This window comes from Pieris napi, chromosome 3 (assembly GCF_905475465.1).
Source record: "Pieris napi chromosome 3, ilPieNapi1.2, whole genome shotgun sequence".
In the NCBI taxonomy this organism is placed as follows: Eukaryota; Metazoa; Arthropoda; class Insecta; order Lepidoptera; family Pieridae; genus Pieris; species Pieris napi.
Window position 1 is genome coordinate 5,657,554 of NC_062236.1, and position 26,440 is coordinate 5,683,993.

Here is a 26,440-nt window from a genome sequence, read left to right on the forward strand (position 1 = left end):
ATATATTAAGATTATCATAATAAATTTTATTTCATACTATTCTTAAAAGACCGGCGCCGCACTCGAGGGCCCTCTGGCGTGAGACTCATGTCTATATATAGAAAAAAACAGTTTTGACTAAAATGTGTAAATCGCGAAATGGTTGCAAAATAATTAATATTCGCACAATAAAACCAAAGACGAAACGATGACGTCATTTTATTATTTAGGTCAAGATATTAAAAAACATAAATTTTGATTGGTCAAGCGAATCAGTAACGAGATGCTGGCGACCAATCATAATTAAGAAAACTCACGTCGACTCGTCTTTCATTTTCATTATCCATACAACTTTGTTAGGACGGTATTCTCTGACTACTAATCACTTCTAGGATTTTTTTTTTTAGAATCGCAACACAAACTCAGACTCTTTAAGAATTGAGATTTCCAATCTGAAACAGATCATTCACGAAAAAGATTTGCTTCTGGAAAAATCAAAGGAAATGCTGAAAATCGCTGCAGACAGGGAGGAAGATTTGCTTCAAGAGGTACCGTACAGTTTAGCCCCGCTTATTTAAATTTAAAAAGTGATACTAATTAGACTACATATACTGTTATTCGAATACAGCGTAATTTCAAAATTCATATAAATATGAATATACAGTCAAAACCGGTTATAACGACATCGAAGGGACCGTATAGTTGCCGACGTTATATCCGATAGTCGTTATAAGCAATGTCATATACACAAGTACAGTACATATGTATGTACATAGTTATATTATCGTAGTTATCGATCTAGAATAGGTAGGTATGGATTATAATATGGTATGTTAATATTATAATATGTAAACGAGTCAAAAAAGAAACAAAAATATTTATTACGAAACAATTAGGTACAAACGTCATTTTGGTCTGTTTTTTTTAGCCCAGTCTCAAATATTTTTTGCATTTTACGTTTCATACTCCTCAAGGTATGAGTATCACCAGTATCAAACTGTTGGTTAAAGGCAACAAATTTTTGCAAAATCGTTACAGCGTTAAGACTTAAGAGCTTCGGAAATTGTTGTTGGCTGAAACTGTTCGTTGGGAGAAAGTGCGTAGGTAATAAATATTCCTTCAATGCTTATAAATAAGATTTAAAATCGTTTATATTGTTTTGTTTTGCTGAGACAAGAAGCGGTTGGTCGTTATAGCCGATGAATATCGATAAAATGTCGTCGTTGTAAGCGATATGTCGCTGTATCCGATGTTGTTATAAGCGGTTTGTTTACTGAATAGTTTACTAGGGATTCGGACGGGACCATACAATCTGGTTGTAATAACCGATAGGTCGTTGTAAACGATGTCGTTATAAACGGTTTTGACTGTATTAGGTTTAATTATTCAGCGTTTAACAAAATTAAATATACGTACGCGACTTAAAAGAAAAACGCTTGATCGTTTACGTTTTTCCTTATCATTTTTCGATTATAGTATAAATGCGTAATACATAAGAATATTTTACGTCGTGTACTTTGGCAAGTTTAGAATTATTATTATTATTATTAAAAGTCTTTATTGCTGACTCCCAGTATAATATATATATATATATATATATATATATAAATATTTGTTCATGTTTGTTAAGGTTCAAAGATACTTTATTTCTCAAAGAATTACATTCACTTGAGAAAACTTAGAGTAAGTTAGTTATGTACATCGTGTTATAAAATTATTTGAAAATACACTATATAAAATATTAGTTTCTAACAATATGTACCATATTTGTTACAAAAGTGCAGGTAGGTCGCATCGATGTTACAACAGACATTATGTGACAATGAATAGTAATAATTTCTAAGACGCTCGTTCGCAGACACAAGTAAATGATATAACTTAATCTAATACATCAGATGTGCCGGTTTTGGTTAGGCCTCTTAATAGAGAGATAATGCCCAAGTTTAGAATATACGTATACAAATAGCTGGAATATGTTTAGGCACTCCGTAGAGTTCTGTGGTGCTATGAGAAAAATACCTAAAAAAATCATTTCATATTTAAATTTTCTGTACAGAATGTGATATTACGACGACGCTTAGAACATGTGACTGATAATCAAGGTGGAGCGTTCTCGGCGTGAATGAAAATACTACTCTATACCAACAATTTTTAATCTTCTAAGTAATTACTGAAACCCAGTATAGAATTTAAGAAATATCGTGTATCATTAAAAAAATAAATAAAAATACATTTTCAATTAAAATTGTTTATTTATATAAACTGTCCATGTCTTAACTACATAAATACTTAATATCTATGAAGTACTTCATACACAAACAAATACTGTTTGCAACAATAGTGTGTTAAGTACTACAATAAATTGCACATGTCATGTGAACTTAAACAAATAGGAAACTTAATTAATTAAATATGTACAGTGAAAATTGTTCATTAAATGCCTTATATAAAAGTTTATTTAATTTTTCTAATCCAAATCTATTTTTCGAATTTTCTAGCAATACAACTTTCTAGAAAAAACAAGTGTTTTAATTTGGCCTCTCTTAAGCTACGGTTTCCTAGAAAAGCGGTGCCGTTAACTAACGGCCGTCATATTACGGTTGTTTTTAACGGCCGTCTTTACGGCGTCATAGTGGTGATAAACATTAGTTCAACGTTTTTCGCGTGTAGCGGTGCCCATATTTAATTAATACAATGAGTGGAAACGTGACTTGGACGAGCGAAAATGATTGTTTTTTTGCATTATGTTAAAAAGTAAAGACGGCCGTTATTAACAACTGTAAAATTGCCGGCCGTTAGTTAACGGCACCGCTTTTCTAGGAAACCGTAGCTTTGAGCCCTCGAAGAGACTCGGCTAAATTGTGACCAAAGCAGATGTTAAAAGCCAGCTAGAATACTGGGCACAAAAGTAAAAACAAATAAATAGATATCTAGCTATAAATAGGAATTTAGGACAAATTTGTAGGTAAGCATCACTCGGTTTACTTGCATTTAATTAAGTACTTATCATTGTCACAATACTGTCCTTCACAGCCATTTTGTGTTACTTTGCAACACAATACACGATCAGATCATAAAATTCTTACAAAATCTATTTAAAACGTCATTGTTTTAAAAATTCCTTACATTTTTACGATTTATATTCGGCGTTGATAAGGTGTACCTGTAAATAAATTTATTGTGAAATATTACTTATTTCCCTCATTAATGTTATGTTTTTAATCCGTAGGTCTTGGATTCGATTCCCGGCAAAGCTATTTTATATCTTTTCTATTTCAGAAAAAAACGCTCTTACTCTACTTGTTTCAGACCAATTTAAAAAAAATATAACTATAGATAATTAGAGTAGCGCAAAAATCCTTTATTTGCCTGGTATAAGATTGCATTTTTTACCTTTTTTACAAAAAAATTTGTTCAATTTATCAATAAATAAATGTGCTAATAAAATATATTTTTACCTCAACGCTCTGGTCTTCTTGGTATTTACGCTTTAACCACTTAGCTAGTGGTGGAGTAAAGAGCTTTGGATCAGGATGGCGCTTTCCTGCTCGATGCCACGGTTGAGGTTGACGCGATGCCAGCGATATTATCGAACCCACTACGAGCACCCATACAAAGCCAATCTGAAACCAAAACTTCACCCTTTACACAATACTTAAATGCCTTTAGCGAGCGTGTTGACATTTCATCTGGGACTACTAATTAGACCATGACACACTAAGCTACGCGGACAAAAACCCGCGGCTCTTTAGGCCAACAGCGAGGTTCTATAAAAACATATTGATTATTTTTAAGCAACAATACAGAGATAGTATAGTTTTAAAATAATTTTGAGAGATTTTGTGGGATAAAGTTCGCTTTTATGTATATATATATTAACGTATACGTACGTACGATATTATACGTACTTACTTGTAAATAAAGTTTATGATAAATCGGATAAAGGGATTAATTAAGATACGGAAAAAGTTGCAAAACATTTGTTTGGAAAGGATTGAATTTTGTATGGTTTAAGAGTAGGTAAAATCTTAATCAAACTCAAAAATATCTTTATTTATGAATATAGGTAAACAAGTACACTTATGAATCGTCAGAAAGAAGTTAAATTAATTGTAAATTTACATTTACTACCAGTTCGCAAGTCAAGGGCGTAGAGTGGGTAAGAAGAACTGGCAAGAATTTTCCGCCACTCTTTTTAATCGCCGAGTATTGAGTCATACAAATTGTTAAATGATTAAGTATTCAAATTTATAAAAAGGTTATTGATTAATTTTCATAAAACAATTCTCATATCTAAATGCAATTTGGCGCTGGATTTTTTCTTATACTTAAAAAAACTCACCGGACTTGACCACATATATGAGATCCTATACAAGTAGAAGTATTCACTTGCGTCGACAATGGGTGTTGGTGTGAGTGTCACATTTCCCGAACAATTACCCACACTCAGAGGTAATTTTCCAAGCGGAGGTCGCGGCCCGCCAAAATTCATCAATAGAGTGAGAGACATGCCACTAAGTAGAGATAGCGATACACCCTAAAAAATACATTTGTATGCTTTAGTTACTTGTTATTAATTTAGACATTAGACATATTCTTAGCTATAAGCGTAATTCGAGATTATTTAAAGAAAATATGGGAATAGAGAACAAAAATAAAAAAGCAAGATAAATTTAATTGTGTTAATGTATTTCACTGATTAAACTATAATACGCTGAGATTTGAATTGAAAAGTGTCTATTCAAAGTGAGATTATAAAAATGTTTAATCTGAATTAAAATTTTCCTCTCTGAAAATTCGTTAAAAGTTAAAAGTTTAATATCTTTATTTATAGCTATAATAACTTTGGAAATTGTAATGTATTGCTTTTAAAAGTTCATTCATCGTTATGTCATTACTAACTTATCAAAACAGGTATGAAAAATATATATATTTGTCCAGTATCATTCCTAGTACCTACTCAAGCCACTTACCATCTCCGTAGCATACGTAGTAAACATTCCAAGAGTAAAAACGCCGAACAATGGTCCACCAACAGCACTGAATATCGTTAACGCGGCTTGGAGAACGCCTCCCAAATACTCAGCTAAAAAGGCTAGAGCCAGAAACATCAAGCCATATCCACACGCCGCGATTTTAGTCAGCCAAGGTATGTACAAGTCATTAATTTTGCACCATCTGAGAAGTAAAAAATAAATCAATCAATGGCACTACAACCTTTTTAGGTCTGGGCCTCAGATTTCTGTATTTGTTTCATGATCATTTGTTCATCTAATAGGCAAGTAGATGATCAGGCTTCTGTGCCTGACGAACGCCGTCGACGTTTTGGGTCTAAGGCAAGCCGGTTTCCTCACGATGTTTTCCTTCACCGTTCGAGCGAATGTTAAATGCGCACGTAGAAAGAAAATCCATTGGTGCACAGCCGGGGATCGAACCTACGACCTCAGGGATGAGGGTTGCACGCTGAAGCCACTTGGCCAACACTTCTCATCTGAAAAGTATCTTAATTAAAACTGGAGTGAAGCTTACAACTCATACTACGCAATTAGAAGTTAGCGATATTAACAGCAAAAGAACTACATCGAATTTTGATCATTAGATGACGTCGTCAGCTACTTAGCCAGTACCGATAATACGTTCATAATTGTCTAAAGCAACAATGTTATAAACGCAAACATAATTTAGAAGAAGAGGACCCTAGACAAAGATATAAAAACGAATGGAGAAAGCAAGCAATGGATAAAGAGATTTGTAAAAAGCTGGAGAAGGCCTTTAACCGAGAAGGTCACGGAGGAGGCACTCAAGGAAGTTACGAGTAATTAGTAAAATATGATAAACGTAAATTATAAACAAATTTTGATTGGAACTAAACAGGCCTTATAAATTTAGTTACACTGAGAAAACTCGTTTGATAGTTTATTTAACTGAAATAATTTGAAAGTATTTTTTCCAATTTTAAAATAATGGAGTTCTCAGAGTCTGTGACGAGAACCTTGTTTATGCTTTTTGGGAAAGTGGCATAGGAAAGCGGTCCATAGCTTACGTATGCAACTGATCAATAAAAATTATCTGTTTGATGAACATTTCCACCAAATTTAATTTAGTAGATTAAAATAGGTGTAAATAGAAACTACCATATAGATCTATAATACATACATCTTAAACATAATTTATAGGTAAATTAAACTTCGTCAAAATATTTTCTCGTAATTATTAAGGAAAATCTCAAATTCATCCTTGTCTTTATTGTGGATATATCTATAAGGAAATCACTATTATAGCTTGTAAGTTGTAGCATGCCTACATTGTATTTGTGACCACATTTATACAGCCAAAACGTAAAGTATTTGTTGACTATAATGTAGACCAATCATGTTTAAAATGAAGGTGTAAATTTGCGAAGTATAGTTTTCGACAAATATGTTGGCGAGACAGAAGTAGTTTTTTTGTCAAGCTTATAAGGAAGTAGTATTTCAAGATAATCTGTTTCGAAGGATTAAACTATACCTGCTGACGTAGTCTGTGAGAGTAACAGCAGCCAACGCGTTGCAAGAAGCCGAAATCGTGGAAAGAGAAGCGCTGAAGATTCCCGCCACAAAAAGTCCTGCCAGACCTGGCACTGAGCGCATCGCGTCTACCACGTAGTACGGCATCAGCTGGTCTATCTGTTGGAAATAATTTTCATAAATAAAGACACAACTGGTAATTTCTATTGAGGCTGACGTAGAAGTATATTATGGACCCAGGTACACTATTTTCCATAACTCTCAAGGCCCGATGGCTATGATGTGTCCAATACGACTAGGGTCGCAGAATCAACAGCCTCACAGCCTCGTCAGAGGCACGGGAAATTTCCAACCAAAACAATCTTGGAATACATGACATACACTACATAGGGAAAGAATCAGAGTCGAGACTTATACAAACCGTATGTCAAAAACGTAATACATTTTGACATTTGAAGTACAAAAGTTCATAGACCCTGCCGAAGTTGTTTTATATTTTATCTGGACGTTTATAAGCCCTCAATGGAACAAAACGTACCATAGAATCATATAGCTATTTACTATTGTTTTAGAAGATATTTTTTGAATGAATTGATTTGTATTTACACAGATTAAATAATTCATTTGACGTTCTTAACATTTGTGCTTTTGCGCGGATCTTCATCTCTTTTCCACACATTGTAAATGAATGACGATCCTTAATAAAGTTCTACTTACAGCTGCGATATATCCAGCAGCATACGGGTCACAATCCTTGTACACCGCATATATCGCGATTCCGCTCATACAAGTCACTATACTTAGGATAGACAATACAGGCAAACTCAACCACATACATTGCTGGGAACGGGCCAATGTGCTAACCGTTAACAGACGTTGAACCTGAAATGAATAAGTCAATAGTTTTCAAAACAATACAATTTCTACTTCAATCAAAGAGTGTTCCATACAAACTTAAGTGCTGGCTATAAGCCCTGATTTGCGGAAGTGCATAGGCGGATCTATGATGCTAATGTTCGCTGCTATATAATGTGATACAAAACCACAGCAGGGTTGAGTAGGTATTATGTAACTTACAATAACGACGATTGTTCCCAATTTATATATAGTTATTTTAATATCAGTAATTTATGTCGCTATTTAGAGATAGCGCGATAAACTCGGGGAAAAGATCACCAGGTATTTATTGTATTATATATCAGCGAAGTTTGTGTAAAAACGTTTTACTTGAAGTTATCAACAGAAAAAAACATTACGTACCAACATTGATATATAAAAAACCCAAGATGCACACTCAACGTCAATAAAACGTCCTCAAAAAATGAGCGCAACATTCTAAATTGTGCGCTCATTTCAAATAGTCTCGCGTCTACAAGTGGAGTCGATGTTATTTATTTGTGTTTTTTTTTATTAACAAATTTATGTACTCTTGAACTTTTTTGTGTGTAGTTTTTGACAAATATATTTACGCTATATAAAGTGTGGGTCAGGAGGTAGCCAATTTAACATTTTTTTTTAATTTAAAGAAAAAACTTTTTAACCGGATAAAAGTTATGTATTATTATAAATTTACAACTATTTAACATCCAACACCTTTTGTCTTCAGTCACCGTGACCACTCACGCTGTAAAGCACCCGAAAAGTCGGATAAATTTAAAATTATGTTAAATAGTTGTAAATAAAAAAGTCATGTTCGACTCCACTCAATACCTTGTCCTACCGACCACGGTCGGTCGTAAAATTTTATTGCTTTAAGTACGTATTCACTGCGTTGTAATAACAACTTTAAGCAATTCGCGTAAGGTTGATTTTGCAATAATATATGCTTGTAACATATACTGTTATGGACAGAAATAGTGTTTTGGGACACTTTCGAGCGTTACTTTTATATGAGACTGTGCATCTTGGGTTTTTTGTATATCAATGCGTACCAATAAAAGTACTTGTATTTCAATTAATGGACTTACTTTATTTAGATGCAACTTTTTTATGAAGGCTTTTTTAATGATATTTAGTTTTTATCATGACTTCTGCGCTAGATATAATATCATTAAAAATAAGACTTAATATTTTTAATACTTTATTATCCAAATAAAATGCTTTTTTCTTATAATTATTCTTAGGATGACTAATATTCTATCACTGGCTGAGTATGAATGGAAACTTAGTGAAGTGAATTACGAAGTTGTAAATGAGAAAGACGCAAAATTCTTTACTACAACAAAATTTTAAGTTTGTTTGTTGATAATTTAACGTGGCCGTAATTTTCGGAAAATCACACAAAGTTCCGATACAAATAAATATACTCACTTGCGTATGATTAACAGCATATAAAGATAGATACATAATAAAACCACCAATGATGAGGGACCACCATGTATGCCGTTCTGTCGGGTCCAAGCTTACACTGAAAAGAATTAATTCATTAAATAAGTTTTTACTTATTATAATGCCTATAAGTATAATTATACTTTGTAATCATATAAGTACGTTGCATTAGTAATGATTTCTAAAATTCGCAACGTAAATAGATTTTATTCGAACAACTAATATTTTGTAGTGCAATATGTTAGTAAAATGCTTACAGAAACGCTGATAAATTTCGAGATGACCTTGACGTAATATCAGAGTAGGAAAGTAACAAATAACTGAGATTATAAATAAGGAGTAGTTTTTACTTTTAATCAAATGTTACTCACTGTGAAAAATCCAAACGCCCCCCTTCTTTAGCTACTGCGAATATATTTCCCAAACCTCCAACTTGTATGGATGCAAATATTAACACGCTGACCACAGATGCAAACATCAGAAACGATTGCAGCAAATCCGTAAAGAGAACAGCCTTCATACCTCCTATGGTCGAATAAAACGTGCATACAAGTCCCACCACTAGTATTGAGATTACTCTATTCAGACCCGTCACTGACTCTAGAACTATCGCTGGTGCATACAACACAATTCCATTATAAAGTATCATCTGAAGTGTGTACGTTAAAGACGCCAACGTGCGTATACGCGGTCCAAATCTCAATTCCAAATATTCATAAGTACTTGTCTTCTGCAGGCCGAAAAACACCGGCAAATAATATCTAGAAGCTATCGGAGTCGCCAAAAAGTAAGATATGTTTATAACAACAAATTGCATGCCATTATAGTAATTTTCAGACGATATCCCTAATATGGTAATGGCTGATACAAATGATGCCATCAATGATACAGCGACAGGAAATATTGACATATTACGATTGGCCATGAGGTATTCCTGAAACAATTATTCTGTGTTAGTTATTCAGTAATAGTAACATTGTTTAACCTTTAAACTTGCAAGACAATGCCCTATTGTGATATGATTATTTTTGACACGTAATCCACGTGCAAATCTAATATACTCTATGGTGGATTCTTTAAAAAACCACTGACGTTACAGGATTACAGACGACACACAGAAGTTGGTAATATTATGGTGGATTAACACGTAGCATCGCCTATATACATAGCACTTACGCGTAGTAACTAAGGGTAACATTGAGAATATAACTATCTATAACATAGAACTGCCTACCTCGTTTGTCTTCTGCTTCCCTCCACTAAATCTAAAATATATACCAATGCCGATGGACGTGATCATAGTCAATGTCATAATGACAAAGTCCCAAGGCCCAAACACCATTCGCGTCATGTTATCTAAAATATACAAAATTATTAATAAAAATTAGTGAATAAATGTATATGGGTGTAGTGTCCTAGAAAATAAGAGTTTACTAAGATGGATGGAAAATGTAACTAATTATTTTTTGATTTTGAGTTACATTACTATACCAGAATCGTAACTAATACTTACGTAATAAATTTAAAAAAATACGTAATTTAATGCAATTTTATTTTTTCTAAATTTCTAATTAGAAACTCAAGAATCATGTTTATAAGGCTGGAAGGACTTTTGGTAGAATTGTGACCAGCGTTACTTTGATTAATACCACTTCGTTGCACCCAAATCAAAACCTATGAAACATGATTATTTAATCACACAGTGCATATTCCGAACAATTGTGGTGCCTACATCATCATCCCATACTTATAAATCCCGTATCACGTTCACTTGAACAAAATGAAAATATTCAGCTTAAAGTACTAATTTTAACCATATTTTTCTTTTACTGGAATTGCCGCTTTCGTGTTCTGACTTTTTAATTCCACTTTACGACGAAGACAATTTAGGATTAGAATATATATGTTATTCGGGAAAGGAAAACAAAAATAAATCTATGAAATGGACCTATTATAAATTTTTGTGGTAAATATTACTATTTTGTGATACTTACCTTATTTTTATTTAATTATCTATTCCGAATGGTTTGTAATTTTTTTAAAGTCCTTCACGTTCAAACCAGTACAATTTCTTTGGAAATCCGTCCTAGTGGACTTTGTGCTCCTTATCGTATTTGGGTTCGTCAATTTCAAAGGTTGAAGTCATTATTTAGAATAATTTCAACTAAAAGAAAGATAAAATTTAAAGAAATATATTTTTTATATCTGTTGATTTCGACCGAACATACTTAACTCATAAGATCACATTCAAATGTTTGATAACAATCGTCTTTCCAAAGAACGGAATGAAATATAAGCAAATAACAGTATTGTCTTTGTTCTAACGGGTTGATTTTACTTTTGGTGTAGGTATAGTACCGAGTGTTTAGTTTAAACATTTTTCACAGTGTATAAGCAAAATTAACGGTACGCAAACGAAAAACAAGCGGTAAAAGAACCATTGCCGCAATGTTCAAGAATGTTCAGTTATATAAACTCCTTATAAAAAATATGTGTGTGGTAAAAAAATATGTATGATTCATAAAAGATTCATATGAATTCAGAGTCAAGCTTAAATGTACATTACAAGTAGTTAATATACACTACGTATGTTCTATGAGTAATTGTTACCAATCAACTGTAATAAAAGTTACAATTAATGTAATTTTAACAGCAATATTTTAAAACGAAATCTTATGAGCATAAATATATTTGAAACTTCGCGCCATATTCAATATCATTATATACTTTCATAAATACAAACATAAATAAAATTTTGTAAAGTAAGAAACATTATTTAATTATTAATTTGTTATATATCTAGGAAATAATAAAAAAAATTTAATTCTTACTTATTTCAGGGGTTTCATAAACTTCGACGGCTGCTTGTCACATAAGACAGCTGACTGATCAAAGGTTAAGAATCTGTAGTCTATCGTTTGTTCCACGTTGGTTTAGTTCATAGTTGTGCAATATTTTATACAGAAATATTAACTAATATAACTGTAACCACACTTTATTATACAAATTGACAGTTATATAATTACTGTTAATATATTTTAATTTATTTCAAATTAATTTTCACGGAACACGTCCAATCTATTGATTATGTCGTGTGCGAAGTGCGAACTGCGAAACAAGCGGCCATTCCCCGACTCCCCGTCACTCGCCAGTCGACATCGTACGATACGTTTTTTAGGTTATGCAGACGCCCGCCGCCCGGTGTTGTATAATAAGTAGGTACACTAACCTTGTAGTAATTTCGACTCGAATACTATATTTTACAAATAACGTAGGGTTATGTAATATGGGAATTTCATTAATTTTAATCTCTTAGGTGGGTTTGATAAATTTAAAATAAAACTAACAAATATAAATAAATTGTATTGTCACAAATTAATAGTACATTTATAATAACTTTTAAGTAGTGCCAACTTACCAGCTTACACTATCACAAAAATCAGCAATAACGCTGTAATAATAAATTAAGTATTACACATTTCCATTAAGATAACTGAATAGCTACATGGAACACAAACCTATTAAATATTGGAGTAAATTATATACAAGAATGGGAGAATATTGTAAGAATTATTGTCTTTGATTATTATAATGTTTATACAATAAATAGATACAAAATAGTATTTAATTTCGTGTGTCAAATAATATTTTTTGGATAAGTACACATTTTAAAAATTTGTATAGCAATAATCTAATAGCTGTATTTTCTTTGTACCTACAGAACACAACATTTCAACATAGGAACTAAAAACCACCAAATATTTAAGTAACGGGTATTATATACATATATTTTAAATATTTATGTCGATTTGACCTACATTTGAGACATTAATAAAAATACATTTTAAATGTCTTGAATATGACATTCTTCAAAGACTCAATATTACATGTTTTACTAAACATAATAATAGTTTAGTATATTATTTTATGGAAATACTTTTGTTTATAGTAATACAGTTAAAAAATCAAACGTCGGTTCAATAACCGCTCAAGGGTCACGAACCTATAAACTTGACCTTGTGCCATAAGTCGGCGAGTGTATTTTAAATATGAGTTCTAGGAATATAAATTGGAATGGTGATTAAGTCATGTGTAAAAAAACACATGAAAGCCAGTACTATAACAAATTGATTGATTTATCAATTAAATTGATATCAAAAAAAATTAAAAAAAATTAATTCACAACTAATCCTTTTAACAAATTAACGACATTGGGTCGACCTCACGAGAATAACAGGATAAGTTATTATACATTTTGTTACTGTGTAAACTTACATAAAGTAGCCAACGTGACTGAGTATATGCTTAGCACTAGCTCTGATATCTAGACATTGTAATGTAAAGTCCATGGAGATATGTTTTACACAACATTTTCCTCACATTAAGGAAGCACAAATTGAAGCTTAAGGCACGCATTTGTGTCTGTATATTTAATTATACAACTCGTAAATCTAAAATAAAATTTCACTAATTTCCACACACCTCAATTTTTTAAGTACACTACAAATTCACCTACTTATACATAAAAACTAAATCAATCTGATTACACTGATTTACCTAAAGTACTTATTTAAAGTACACGTTATTCCTTAAGTAAAAAATATTTCTCGCCATTTGGTTTGTTATAGAAGACTAATCAGTGTTAGTTAGTACAGTGTGATAAATTTGATTCAGTTTTTCCTAGCCATGAGCGCCATATACCGGATAAAATATTTAATCTTTTATATTTAAGGGCTTACGCAAAAACAAAAATCGTTACAAACGTTCGTATGTATAATATAAATAAAAAATAAATTTTTCTGTATTCACTTATCTATTATATATTTAAAGGCAGTGTTTAACTTAAACTTTCCATAAAATACTGCAACTTTGCCTGTTTCGACGGTTCTAGAATTGCTTTTCTATTTATCTATTTAGATCAATCGTATATTTTTTTGTCTTAATTAATACATTAGAAGAAAAGATATGTTAATTGAAGTCACCGTCTCGATTCAATAATTCACACTGTAAAATAAATATATTTCGTAAATAGCATAGTTTTGTTTAACTAATATAATAAATTTGAATACTAGGTAATCATGATTCTATAAATTCTTACATTAAATTAAAATTTGTTCAGTAGTTGAAGGTTTAATATAAATTTTTTGAATGACTTTTGGATTATTTGAACGTCAATAACTAATTAAATAATTTATTCATACACATTAGTCCTTACAAAGTCCCGTAAAGGACGTAATCAAATTTTAAAAAATCTACTAATTGTATGGGTAATCCTCAGATTCAGAGTCGAGTCTAAGCGCGCCTTACAGCTAAGTGTGACTCCTGCCTTGCGATTCTGTAACTCACTTTCGAACTCACACAGCGGTTTTCACAGCGGCGGTCGCTCTCAAATCAGTCGTGAAGCAGTCATTTTATGAGCGACCGCCGCTGTGAAAACCGCTGTGTGAGTTCGAAAAGTGAGTTACAGAATCGCAAGGCTGTATGTCAAAAACGTTTACGCTATGTCTCGACTCTGAATCTTACCCTAAGTAAAGCATTTGTTTTTCAAGCCCACGACAATCAGTTTTCCCGAATAATCGACTTAAAAAATCGAAATAGTTTACCTTGTCTAAATCCCTTGGTCAGAAATTCCTTGATTATAATACCACACCAGTGCCAATCTAGAAAATAAACTTCAAGCGTGCGCATTTATAAAACTACCAGTTGTTATGTCGCACGTAACTTGGAAAGATTCGTTGGTAACGTTAGTTCATAGTTGTTTTTTTCGGCCAGTATTCTAAACGGATAATCAGACTTTTTGGTGTAATTATCGAATGTCCACGCTTGTCAAACAATACTGTTAATATTTTCAAGTGTGCATGACTACACCTTGGAACACGTTTCTACACATGGGCCTTAAAATAAACTTCGCAACGACTCTTGCCAAATTACGTGCTGCAAGCAGAGATCCATTAAGCATAAAATATAGCCATCATCTCTGATAGATCTGCCTATCCTAGTAAAAAATAAAAAAATCCATTCTTATTAAGTTATAATATAGATTTGTCTTTGGTTTTTAGTACCAACACATTCAAATTAAATTTCTTTACCAGATGCAATCAGAAAAGGGACAAAAAGGGAGACAACCCTAAGCACGACTGCTTTAAAGTACTTAACATTAGAGCTGATTTACACAGGGTCAGTAACTGACTACAAATTCGAGGCAAGTCAGTGCTGACCCGAAAAAAACCCTGTGTAAACTGATTTGAAGTCAGTACAGTGGCTTGAAGTCAGCGCTGACTTGAATATTCGGACACGAATATTTTAAAGTCAGTTGGCGCCCCCCGCCACCCGCGCACCCCCGCGCCAGCCAAATAAACCCCGTGTAAACAGACAAGTCAGTGCGTGGTTAGTCACTGCCGCTGCGTTGTAGAGTGACCACGTTTTTTTGGCTGGCGATAAAAATTAAGCTTAGCGAAGACGAAACCTTAAAATTGGTGCAATTATATGGCGAAAACGAGTGCCTTTGGGATATTAAATCCCTAAATTACCGCAATAATGAAATGCGGTCAACAGCGTTGCAAAATATGGCTCAACAAATGCAAATTGAAGGGCTCACTTCTACTGAAGTAAAAAATAAAATTAAAGCCATAAGGGCTACATATTATTTAGAGCTCGACAAGATACAAAAATCCACCAGATCTGGCGCTAGTGGGAACGTATATGTCCCAAAAGTCAAGTGGTTTCAAGAACTGGACGGCTTTATAAAAAATGCTATTGTAAATAAATAAATAAATTTTTCAACAAATAATTAAATCGTCGTTTCAGTTGTTTTCGCGAATTCATTTTTCCCACTGACTTCACACACGTGTGGTCATCGTGAGAAACGCACCACTACTACTTACTTCATGTAAACAGTTAAAGTCAGTCGCGGCGCCGACATTGGCGCTGCGACTGACTTCTCTACTTACCCTGTGTAAATCAGCCATTAGGTTAATGATATTAAGTTTGTGTTGGCTGATAAAGATACATTTTTGCAATGAATTTAATTTATTGCGAAAATGTACACTTTTAGAATAAAAATATTTAAACTTTGGTTTTAACGGCAAAAAATCAAAGTCAAAATCATTTATTCATGTAGGTAACATTTATCAATGTAATCTTATGAACGTCAAAAAAGAAATATACATTAAATGCTTTCAATTTTACATTTACTGCCAGTTCTCAAATCAAGGATGTAGAACAGAAGAGAAGAACTAGCAATAAACTCTCCGCCCTTTTTTTCGAAACTTATAGCAAACCGCCTTCTTAAATGTCACGATTCAATAATCGTTGTGATAAATTAAATTAAACGTTTTGTTTGTAATAAAATAGTAACATTAATTATTAAAACTAATTAATTTATTAAAAATTATCCAGCTACCTTTTGTAATTGTAGCTCCTAAACATAACATAGTATACCTACAATTTCTCCTTTTTATTTGAATCCCTAGAAATTTATAGGTCAAATAAAAGTTTATGAAGCTAAAATACTTCATAAATTCCTTCTTCAAGGAAAATCATCATTATCTATAATGTAGATTAAGTTGATAATACTTTAGACGGTGTAAAAATTTACAAGTAAATGAAAAAAAATATTAAAATCTATCAAATCTTGTAATTTGAGCGATTCAAGCAATAAAAATTTGCTTACAAGTTTTTAATTGTTCAAACTTCGTAAGTAACATTAATGTTTTTTAGTTTTATGGAATTTACTTATTTAAATGAATTGATGAACTAAATAATTATTAAATGACGATCTACGATGACGTCATTCACCGAAACGCGTAAATAAAATTATTCCGGCCGCTTACGATACATACAACTTCTCAAACAAAGCAACATGGCCCTTCTGGCGGACCAGTCACTAGTCAGTGGTGCGACTGATAGAGGTCCTTTAGGCCAAAGGAAGCGAAAAACATAATTTCTCCATAACCATTCTTATATATAATGTTAACACTAAAAATATATTATACATATTATTTTATACTTAGGACAATATTGTAACACGATACTAACAAAGTAGACTTCTGATTATTTGATTTAATAAATAAATTATTATTATACTTTTAGTGGTCACACCATTAGCGGCACTCGGTGAACAATGGGGTCTGATTGAAATGCATAAAAAAAATCTTAATATTTTTGTTAGGTTAAATATATTAAGAGAGATATATATATATTAGAAGTTGAGCAATATTGCTATTGTCCCCAAATAAAATAATGATAAAATTACCAAAGAAAACATAAGAAATCCCGCTTTAACAAGGTTAATAGAGTTTCAAGATGTATTTAGAATTATCTAAAGCTTAAAATAGCACCTCATAGCACCCAGTTTACTCTACCTGTACCTCTTCTTTAATTTGATATTTCCTCCTAAGCCAGTTGGCGAGTGGAGGAGTGAAGAGTTTAGGGTCAGGGTGGCGTTTTCCCGCTCGCATCCATGGCTGAGGCTGACGCCAGATCAGCGATATTATAGAACCCACTATGAAGACCCATACAAATCCTATCTGTAAAAAAATCAAACATAAAAGCTTGATCCGTCCACATTATAATCGAATCATTGATTTATATGTAACACTTAAGAACTTCAATAATAAAAAATTATAAAAAAACCGTGTGTGTACTTATGTACACGCGTTAGAAGTTATACTTCTTTGGCGTAACAAGTTAAAAATCTTTTAAAAATTGTATATTTCGCCTTATTCTACGTTTGTAGAAATAAGGACACTAATTATAGAAAAAAGGTATTTAACACTTTGAAAGTTTTATTATAACACATTATCTAGTTAAATAAAATTTATTTAAATATCACAAAATAATATTTCTATATAATTAAAGAAATTGACATTTTTCATTTTAGCATGCAACTTATACATATGAATTCACGATTTTCACTATTTAATTCACGTCTATTGGTTGGAGTTCAGTGAGTGTGAGAGTGAGAGACATGTGAGTTACACAGTACACTTATGATAGCTAAAGTATGATACAAATATTCTTGTAGAAACATTGTCTAAATATCGTACAAATACAGCATCAATAGTTGTAAAAAAAATGTTGACTATAGCTAACTTGAGGGTGTCGGTATTTTGTGACGATGTGCGCGCGCATTAATTACTCTCATCATTTTCCTCTAACGCGCCAAAAGACGAGTAACTTAAAAAATTACATTTACTGCCAGATCTCGAATCAAGGTATTCCCTTGACGAACACTTGCTCTGAACGGACGTGAACCAAAGGCAATAAACACTGCTATTAATTATCAAATTATTTACCTATTGTAACTAAAGGCGATAGAAGTTTGTAAAAGATAAAATACCCTCTTGAGAAGAATGTAGTATTATAATGAAGCCTGTTTATCTTATCAGCGAAATCTACTCCAACTTCAAACGAATTGCACCTACAGTATCTTTGTTGTACCGATTCTTAAATTTTATTTTAATTTGCCTCATACGGCTACCGGAATTAGCAGACAATTTCCGAGTCAATTAACTTAAAATATCTTACTTATCGTTTCAAAAAAACACCAACAAAAAAATCCAAATTCTTATTCAAATTTGCTTGGTTTGATGAAATTCTCTAGAATCGCGATGAGATACAAGGTTCAAGGAAATGAGAATCTGCTGGTTCCATTGAATCAACTTCATTGTCATATGACGTCACGAACACGATCTTATCACACAGAGTAGCATGATTCCGAACTCTTCTTTGACACGTAACTGCATTGAAAAACCTTATCTCGCTTTTAATTCAATCTTAAATATGACAATTAAGAAAAATCTTTGCTTTTATGACCCAGTAGGTCATTATGGGTCCTTTACAAGTTTTTTTTTTTTTTTAATATATTTAACAGAATTATTCAATCTAAATCATGGTACATTTAAAAACCACTGTGTAGTCATGTAGTCTTGTCAGGAGCTAGACAAGTCCTTAAATTCATCAACTTGTTTTTTTTATTGGTAGTCCCTTTAGTAACCACGGTAATAAATACTTTCACGTTTAACGTACTTCAATAGCAAACAACATCGCTATAGATGTAGTATCGCTATGAATCGCTATGAAGTACAGAGCCAAACTTGCGTTACAGCTCGGGTCTGTACGTCATGCTTAACTCGTTTTTTATGTCATCTCAAAATGTTTCAAGCAAAACCCAAAATCCAATTATCAAAGTACAAGTTAACTTAAATACAATATTTTCTTACCGGACTATTCCACATATAAGATAATTTGTACAGGTAGAAATAATCTGTGGGGTTTGACGTCATCGCCAGGGGTGCAGTAAAATTCGAACAGCCGTCAACGTTAAGGGGTAGCATGACAGGTGACGGCCGAGGTCCCCCAAAACTAGTCCATAAGGTCAATGAGAGTCCGCTTATTAAAGCCAACGATGTGCCCTACAAAAAAAACTTATTATGGCTACATATGAAACGTGTACTCTATAGAATAGTTCAAGGCTCACAATTTTGCTGGAAATTTAACTTAGGTTAACCTAATCGCATTTGTTGCCCAATTAATCGAATTTTATATTTATAAACACTTCAGTCTCCAGAGAATACCTTTGAAACAAATTGAGAAGACATTTTCTCTTTCCATAACTTATAAAAAGAATCAATTTTCATTCAACGCTGCGCGAATTTCTGAATTATTTAATGTAAATTTTTATTTACGTCTACTATTTCGTGTTAGCTGTATTTTATAGCTATCACGGGGCTGTTCAAGTATTACGTAAACAGATTCACAGCTATTTATCCCCTCCCCCTTCCTCTTGTCAGCAAAAGTAAGCAAAGCTCTCAAAAATAATAGCACATAAACGTATTAATTTTTGTAGGAATCCTCGAAAATGCATTTCGTTTTCAAGCATTGACAATGTATGGGTAATATGTGTAAAGAAGTTAATAATTACTGTTGACGTAATCACTAATCACCCATAAGAAAATCAAAGAAATATGGTGCTTACGTAATACTTGAACGGCCCCCATATATCACAAATATAAAGTAATATTGTATGGTCATTTTTGATAAAGTTTCTCAATAAGAACAACAAGCAAGCCTATTAGTCTCAATTAACGGGTTGACAGGCCTCGACTACGAAATAAATATGTCAAGATATCAATGTTATTAAATGACGATATCGGCCAAACGATTCCAACAGAACAATTGCTTTGTTGTTACAAATATTTATTACTAAACCATTAGGAATCTGAAGGCAAATGCTTTTCCAGGTATCTTAAACTTTCTATTAATGAGTAGATGCGTCTATATTAAGTCTCGTAACGCTAATCGAACTGCTATACCAAGGCAAGTAGTAAGGAAAGGTGGGCAGGTACTCCGGGTGGACGGGCAACGCGACATTCATAACATCGTTTGCGCGCGCGACACTTACCATTTCAGTAGCATACGTAGTGAACATTCCTAAAGTAAATACTCCAAATAACGGTCCACCCACAGCCCCAAATATCGTAAGAGCTGCTTGCAGCACTCCACCCAAATATTGAGCCAAAAATGCCAGCACTAAGAACACTAAACCATATGCAAATGCCGCTAGTTTCGTCAGCCATATTATGTAATCTTCCTTTATTTTACACCACCTATAAAAATGTACAATCACCTAAAATTGTTAAAGAACAGAAAACTTTGCTCTACTTACGAATGTAAGTACTTACATTTGAAGTAGAGCAAAGTTTTCTGTTCTTATACATTATTGTAGTATTTATAGGTTCTTGATATCCTTGATATGAAATACTTTGTTATCTGTTCTTATACCTGTTAACGTAGTCTGTGAGAGTGACAGCAGCGAGCGCGTTGCAAGAGGCGGAAATGGTGGAAAGAGAAGCGCTGAAGATTCCCGCCACGAAAAGTCCTGCCAGACCTGGCACTGAACGCATCGCGTCTACTACGTAGTATGGCATCAGCTGGTCTATCTGTTGGGAAAAGTTACAAAAAATACCTTCCTATAGATGTCATCCTTATTACGATTTCAGCTCAATCTTATTCTTAATCAATTTAAAACTCGTATAATCACTCAAGATACTCTCTAAACTTAGTTTAATAAAAAAAACTTTAAATTTACTAATTCACTTATACAAAATCATTTAGCCAGAATAAAGAGTTTGAATATACATCCCTGAGTTACATGGCTATTTTTTTTTTTCAAATTATTTTAAATAATTGTCAAGCTGTGGATAATCCGTAGAAGACGCCGTATTTAAAACAGTATTCTCGTCTAAGCTTATAAAATGTTTTGATATTTTGTCAGCAGCCTTTTGTGGGCTACCTAAAACGTACTGCCGATATCTTCTTAGATACGAACGGATCGCAGTCCTTGTAGACTGCATACATCGCCAACCCACTTAAGCAAGTAACAAAACTCAATAGCACTGTGACGGGCCAGCTCCACAATAGACATTTCTGAGATTTTTCCACGGTATTAACAGTCATTAGGCGCTGCACCTATAAAGTAAACATCGATATTATTATTTATTTATTTACACTTTGTTGCTTAATGATATAAAAATTTAACAAAATTACAAGTAAAGGAAAAGCAACTGGCTGCCTTATCGCTTTCGAGCGATCTCTTCCAGGCAACCACTGTGAGAAAAGAAAAAAAAAGAAAATGTAAAAGTATTATCTTTTCTCAATTTAAGAGATTTTTATTTATTTATTTACAGCCAGTTTGGCCAAATAAACTAAAATCATTATAAAACTATTAAATATTATACAATGAAAAGGGATTTTTATAAAACTACCAGAAAACCTTTTCCTATACATTAATCTTTTCTAAGAAGTACACAGTATATAGTTAATAAGCTGTGCCGCTTTGGAGTCACCCTCAAACCAAAAGTTTTGTTTTTGTATATGTCTCCCGAAACCTAGGAAACCTATCTACAGATAGTATGCTCGAAGGCGTTAAACTAATTCTTACCTGAGTGTGATTAACTGCATACAGTGAGAGATATGTAAAAAAACCTCCGATACCGAGTGACCATATTGTATGTCTTTCTGTTGGGTCAGGGCTTATACTGAAAAAAAAATAGTCTTAAAAGCAATGTATTTTGTAATCTATTTGTATATTTAACATAGAAAATAGTTTTACTGAGTCTTAATTAATACAGTCGTAAAAATATTTCTGCGTTATCGTAGAGACACATTAAGCATGAAAAACCAATTATTTAAGAAAATACAACTTTCACTTTTCGTTGCACGTGTTTCTAATATTTTTTTCTACATACAAGGCCTGTACAAATAATCTCTAATGCTCATTATTCTTACTTCGAGAAGTCAAGCCTTCCTCCTTCCTTAGCAATAGAAAATATCTTGCCGATTCCCCCCATTTGAATCGCAGCAAATATTGGTATAATGGTAACAGCAGCGAACATTAAAAACATTTGCAATAGATCCGTAAATAAAACTGCTTTCATTCCGCCTAAAGACGAATAGAATGTGCAGACAAGTCCAACCACTAAAATGGAAATAAGCCGGTCCAACCCCGTCACCGCTTCCAAAGCGATCGCTGGAGCATACAGCACAATACCATTGTAAAGTATCATTTGCAGTGTGTAGGTAAGCGATGTCAACATCCGGATTTTCGGCCCGAAACGCAATTCCAAATATTCATACGTGCTTGTTTTTTGTAGACCAAAGAACACTGGAAGGTAGAGATAGGCTGCGATAGGAGTGGCAATGCCATAGGCTATGTTCACAATAAAAAAAATCATGCCATAGTAATAGTTCTCCGCTGATACTCCCATGAGGGTGATAGCTGACATGAATGATGCTACCAGGGAGACCGCCACAGGAAATATTGACATATTCCTATCGGCTAGAAGATATTCCTGAAATAATAATAGGCATTCAATAATTAAAAAGAAAACAGTTCTTAACACAAATTTTACCACAGTTACATACATTTTCGTTTTGTATAGTCACTTTATAATGGAAAAGATATATTAAATTGTGGTGGTGTAAACTGTCACCCAAATTTATTAGTAACTAGATACGGTATAATAAAACAAGAAATACCTCATTTGTTTTTTGTTTTCCGCCGCTGAATCGAAAATATAACCCGATAAGTACCGATAACACCATCGTGGCAACCATTATAATATAGTCCCATACTCCAAAAACTGATTGCACCATTTTGTCCTGCAGAAAACGATATAAAAACTTTTATCACTAAAATGTTTAATTCTGGCTATAAATGTAGACAAGACGTCATTATCTGCAATCGTTATATTCTTAACAATAAAACGTATAGCTCAGGCTTATATTGACAGTACGACGAGATAAGTTTATAAGATTACATTCTGTAGGAAGATGATTTAATCTGCAGATTCCGCGCGAAGGCTTATACGAAACGACGATAATGCTTTAACATAATATTAAACTGTATATATATTTATATATTTTACATTAGCTCTTTTAGGTTCTAAGGTTTTCTGATAAGCAATGCATAAATCAAATTATAGTGGGCGTCAGTAGATCATGAGGTTGGGTTTGTCATCTAACACCGTATTCTCCAGATTTTGCCCCCAGCGACTTTTTCCTGTTCTCAGACCTCAAGAGAATGCTCGCTGGAGAGACATTTTGCGCTGATGAAGAGGTAATCGCCGAAACTGAAGCATATTTTGAGGCTGATGACAAATCATTCTATAAAAACTTTTCGAAGTATAATAAACGAATCGACAGATGGCCTCGCTTAAATACGATTGGTCTAACTGTAGACGAATCCCTGATAAGCGATTTTAGTAATTCGCATATTATGAGTATCCGTTCTATACATTTTGACTGACTAGAACTGAACAATAACATCCCACCGAAGAATTCTACTTTTTTTTACAAACCGCTTAAATAAAAATGTACTTAGTTTATTTAATTTTAGCAAAAAACAAAAACAAACATTTTTTGTTTGTTACCGACTAAAAACTCCAGCGAAACTGTAAACTTTTTTCCGTTGGGTTTTTGGAGTAATTTTTTCAACTTAAATTTTTTACATTTTAAATATTGCGGTCAGTTTGTTAATATGTAATTAATGAGCAAAATTGTTTTAATATTAATAAATGTAAATAAGATCTTACGTAAGTGAATTTTACCAATCAATAGGCTATGTTTCGTTATAATTTACTGTGTCATCTATTATTAATATTACAATGAATCTTTTAATTTACTTATCAGTTATTTCAAAACAAAATTGTATGTGTTATGATGTAACATATCAATTGTACTAAGTATAGCAAAAAGACGGCATGTTTAATCTTCATAAAAAAACAATGGCGGTACAGTCTAAGCTAAGTCGTGGACGCAGATTTTTTTAAAGGTTTCGTGATAAATTTTTTTCATAATAACAAGCCTTCTGTACCTGACGGGTGCCAACCGTCTATGTTATGATCTAATTACAAGTTGAGTTCCTTAAGATGACTTTCCTTCTCCGTACGAGCAAGTGATTTTGCGCACATTTAAAGGAAAATCCATTGGTGAACAGTCGTGATTTGAACGAACGATCTTTGAAAGGCGCACGCTGTAATATTATACTATACTCAGGCTTCGTCATCGCGCTACTAAACTGACATTTCAGTATTCTTGCAGACTTTGAGATAAATTTTAACGAGAACGCCCAGGTGTAATTGTACTAATACAACGTGTTATTTAATTACCCAAATTTTATAATCTTCAGACAATGATAAATTATAAGTATAAATATGCGTTATAAATGTTTATCTTTTCTTTAATAGGCCAAATTTTCTGTTAAAACAAAGCAATGCGGAAAATATATAATGTATACATATGTATTCATGTTTGGAGTGGGTAATGTATGCCGAAACTACTTCTCGTATTCACACATTTGGCTTCATTTAATAAATTTGTTAATTTTTTTCGTATTTTTGTTTTTAGTACATTTTGCTACTTAAACTATAGGATATCAGTATTCCTGTAACTGGCGCAAGGATGAAATTCAAGACATTACGTCATTAAAACCGTATAGGAATGGCTTTTTCGTGCAGTTTTATGTAAATATTTATTTATACCTAGTAAAAGCAATTATGGTTTGGGATTTTTAGGATTGCTAAAACAATAAAAAAGCTTATAAATCTACGTTTCTAACCGTTAATATGATACACGTGTTAAATGCTTACAGATAAGTTAATTTCGTTTCTACCGTTTGTTTCAATTGTACAGTTATAAATTTATTTAATAAGCAAACATCGCATTAATATATTACAACTTTATGAAATTACACAGCCTTTTAAGCATTTAGTACAATCAGATTATAGCTCATGGGAACCATAAATGTTTAATTAATAACTAAGATAACCGTACGCGTCTTCAATTATACAAAAACATTAAAACAATGTGTCTGATAAAGATATTATCTACGATATTATAAATCGTATTTTATAATTGTCTTAAAAATGTTTATGTAATTCCTACGTTAAATTGACAATTACTACTTGTTTGATATGTAACTTCATACAAAAACATTAATGTAACCTAAATTATCCGGTCTAAGAAATAATAAAATTACGTACTCAATTACCTATCCTTAAATTATTGACACAAGAATAAAGCAACTCCAAAAGAAATATTCGTAAAAAAACATATCTAGGATTATTGACATTACTATTATTTAGTAAATTCTATTTTTTTTAATAAAACGAATCATAAGCCACTAATACTTACAATACTTAAATGCTGCCCGATTCCTTGTTCCCTTATTACATTCAATAAAGATAATTATTGCCTTGATTATTTTGTTTAAACTCTAGTTTTAGTAATTAATTTTCGATCAGCGGCTGTCAGCTTTAAGAGTTCAATAACTATACAATTTTCTTCACGGGCATTTATCTGTTATACTATATTTATTTATGTAAAATACCATTTTAACAAATATTATTTTTACACAACGATTTGAATGCTGTACATTCATGCGTTACACACGTCAATGTAAATGACATTCCATTCGCGGAATGAAAAATTGCTTACTAGTTTTTTGATCATGAAAATTATATCTATCAATAATTTAGGTTAAGAGATTTATTTCCGTACGCACATTGGTCACTTTAACAGTACATTTCTAATTCACTAATCAATTGCCATCCCTCGGTTTGACAGACAGAATTCAACCAATGACAACGGATACGTGATTCGACGGACAGTCATCCGATTTCGTGTCAGCATTGAAAGCGCTGAGAATTGTGATATTACTGACTAGGTATAATAAATATTATTTTATTCGGGTTTTGATCTGATGTAAAATATTTATGGTTTAAATTAAGGTAAAGAATTTTACTAATTATACCAATTAATATATGTAAAAGAAATACAACTACGAAAAAAAAACCACGCTACCACAAGCGCTTCAAATACTAAAAGCGCTATTCTCGTACAACTTGTCATTAGATGCGAACCAGTTTTAAATTTTGAGCGACAGTAATGTATTTGTAATTTGTATTTTATATGCTCTAATAATTAATAATTTTAATTTTAAATTATTAATAGCATATTACTTATCGTGTAAAAATGCTTACTAAAGGGAACCTAACAATATAAATAAGTGCCATCTAGCGGAGTGTAGCTGTAACTTTAAGCTGTATTTTTGTTTCGTATTATTA

The 26,440-nt window shown here is 32.5% G+C and overlaps 3 protein-coding genes and 1 long non-coding RNA gene across 8 annotated transcripts in view; 2 read left to right on the forward strand and 2 right to left on the reverse strand.

Annotated features, from left to right (window-relative positions):
- LOC125063425 (centrosomal protein of 290 kDa) overlaps nucleotides 1-2,431 on the forward strand; it is a 25,977-nt gene extending 23,546 nt beyond the window's left edge. Inside the window, exons 32-33 of the mRNA XM_047669852.1 lie at nucleotides 387-527; nucleotides 2,036-2,431. Of these exons, the coding sequence (XP_047525808.1) occupies nucleotides 387-527; nucleotides 2,036-2,101 (207 nt within the window). The 3' untranslated portion in view covers nucleotides 2,102-2,431. The remainder of the gene's footprint in view (nucleotides 1-386; nucleotides 528-2,035) is intronic.
- On the reverse strand, nucleotides 2,212-11,909 carry LOC125063211 (putative sodium-dependent multivitamin transporter). Of its 2 annotated transcripts, none has more exons than XM_047669512.1 (11): nucleotides 11,645-11,909; nucleotides 10,808-10,977; nucleotides 10,048-10,169; nucleotides 9,185-9,747; nucleotides 8,796-8,892; nucleotides 7,203-7,367; nucleotides 6,487-6,644; nucleotides 4,953-5,157; nucleotides 4,322-4,516; nucleotides 3,438-3,602; nucleotides 2,212-3,142 (listed from the first exon to the last, which is right to left on the reverse strand). In XM_047669512.1, exons 3-11 carry the CDS (start codon nucleotides 10,162-10,164, stop codon nucleotides 3,110-3,112), a joined length of 1,698 nt encoding a protein of 565 aa, XP_047525468.1. In that variant the 5' UTR covers nucleotides 10,165-10,169; nucleotides 10,808-10,977; nucleotides 11,645-11,909; the 3' UTR covers nucleotides 2,212-3,109. The 2 variants fall into 2 exon arrangements, with proteins under 2 accessions (XP_047525468.1, XP_047525469.1); XM_047669513.1 differs by lacking the exon at nucleotides 11,645-11,909 and adding an exon at nucleotides 11,047-11,270.
- Nucleotides 11,895-17,380, forward strand: LOC125063213. Its single transcript, XR_007119477.1, has 2 exons — nucleotides 11,895-12,028; nucleotides 17,213-17,380. It is a non-coding gene; the product is annotated as an uncharacterized LOC125063213 (long non-coding RNA).
- LOC125063212 (putative sodium-dependent multivitamin transporter) lies at nucleotides 12,164-25,906 on the reverse strand. 4 transcript variants are annotated; one of them, XM_047669517.1, is made up of 11 exons: nucleotides 25,509-25,906; nucleotides 22,854-22,976; nucleotides 22,104-22,666; nucleotides 21,757-21,853; nucleotides 21,120-21,284; nucleotides 20,598-20,755; nucleotides 20,218-20,422; nucleotides 19,037-19,228; nucleotides 17,183-17,341; nucleotides 14,417-14,473; nucleotides 12,164-13,817 (listed from the first exon to the last, which is right to left on the reverse strand). In XM_047669517.1, exons 2-10 carry the CDS (start codon nucleotides 22,968-22,970, stop codon nucleotides 14,450-14,452), a joined length of 1,680 nt encoding a protein of 559 aa, XP_047525473.1. In that variant the 5' UTR covers nucleotides 22,971-22,976; nucleotides 25,509-25,906; the 3' UTR covers nucleotides 12,164-13,817; nucleotides 14,417-14,449. The 4 variants fall into 4 exon arrangements, with proteins under 4 accessions (XP_047525473.1, XP_047525472.1, XP_047525471.1 ...); XM_047669516.1 differs by having other exon boundaries at nucleotides 17,177-17,341; nucleotides 25,509-25,905; XM_047669515.1 differs by lacking the exon at nucleotides 14,417-14,473.
- Nucleotides 25,907-26,440: the final 534 nt, after the last annotated feature.

Coding starts and splice junctions, on each gene's coding strand:
- LOC125063212 (XM_047669514.1), bottom strand. CDS start 22,970: ATGGTGCAATCAGTTTTTGGAGTATGGGACTATATTATAATGGTTGCC. Junction 22,667..22,853: donor GAAAACAAAAAACAAATGAG/GTATTTCTTGTT, acceptor TTATTATTTCAG/GAATATCTTCTAGCCGATAG. Junction 13,818..17,176: donor AAATTAAAGAAGAGGTACAG/GTAGAGTAAACT, acceptor TTTATTTTACAG/TGTGAATTATTGAATCGAGA.
- LOC125063211 (XM_047669512.1), bottom strand. CDS start 10,164: ATGACGCGAATGGTGTTTGGGCCTTGGGACTTTGTCATTATGACATTG. Junction 9,748..10,047: donor GGAAGCAGAAGACAAACGAG/GTAGGCAGTTCT, acceptor TAATTGTTTCAG/GAATACCTCATGGCCAATCG. Junction 4,517..4,952: donor CTACGTATGCTACGGAGATG/GTAAGTGGCTTG, acceptor TGTATTTTTTAG/GGTGTATCGCTATCTCTACT.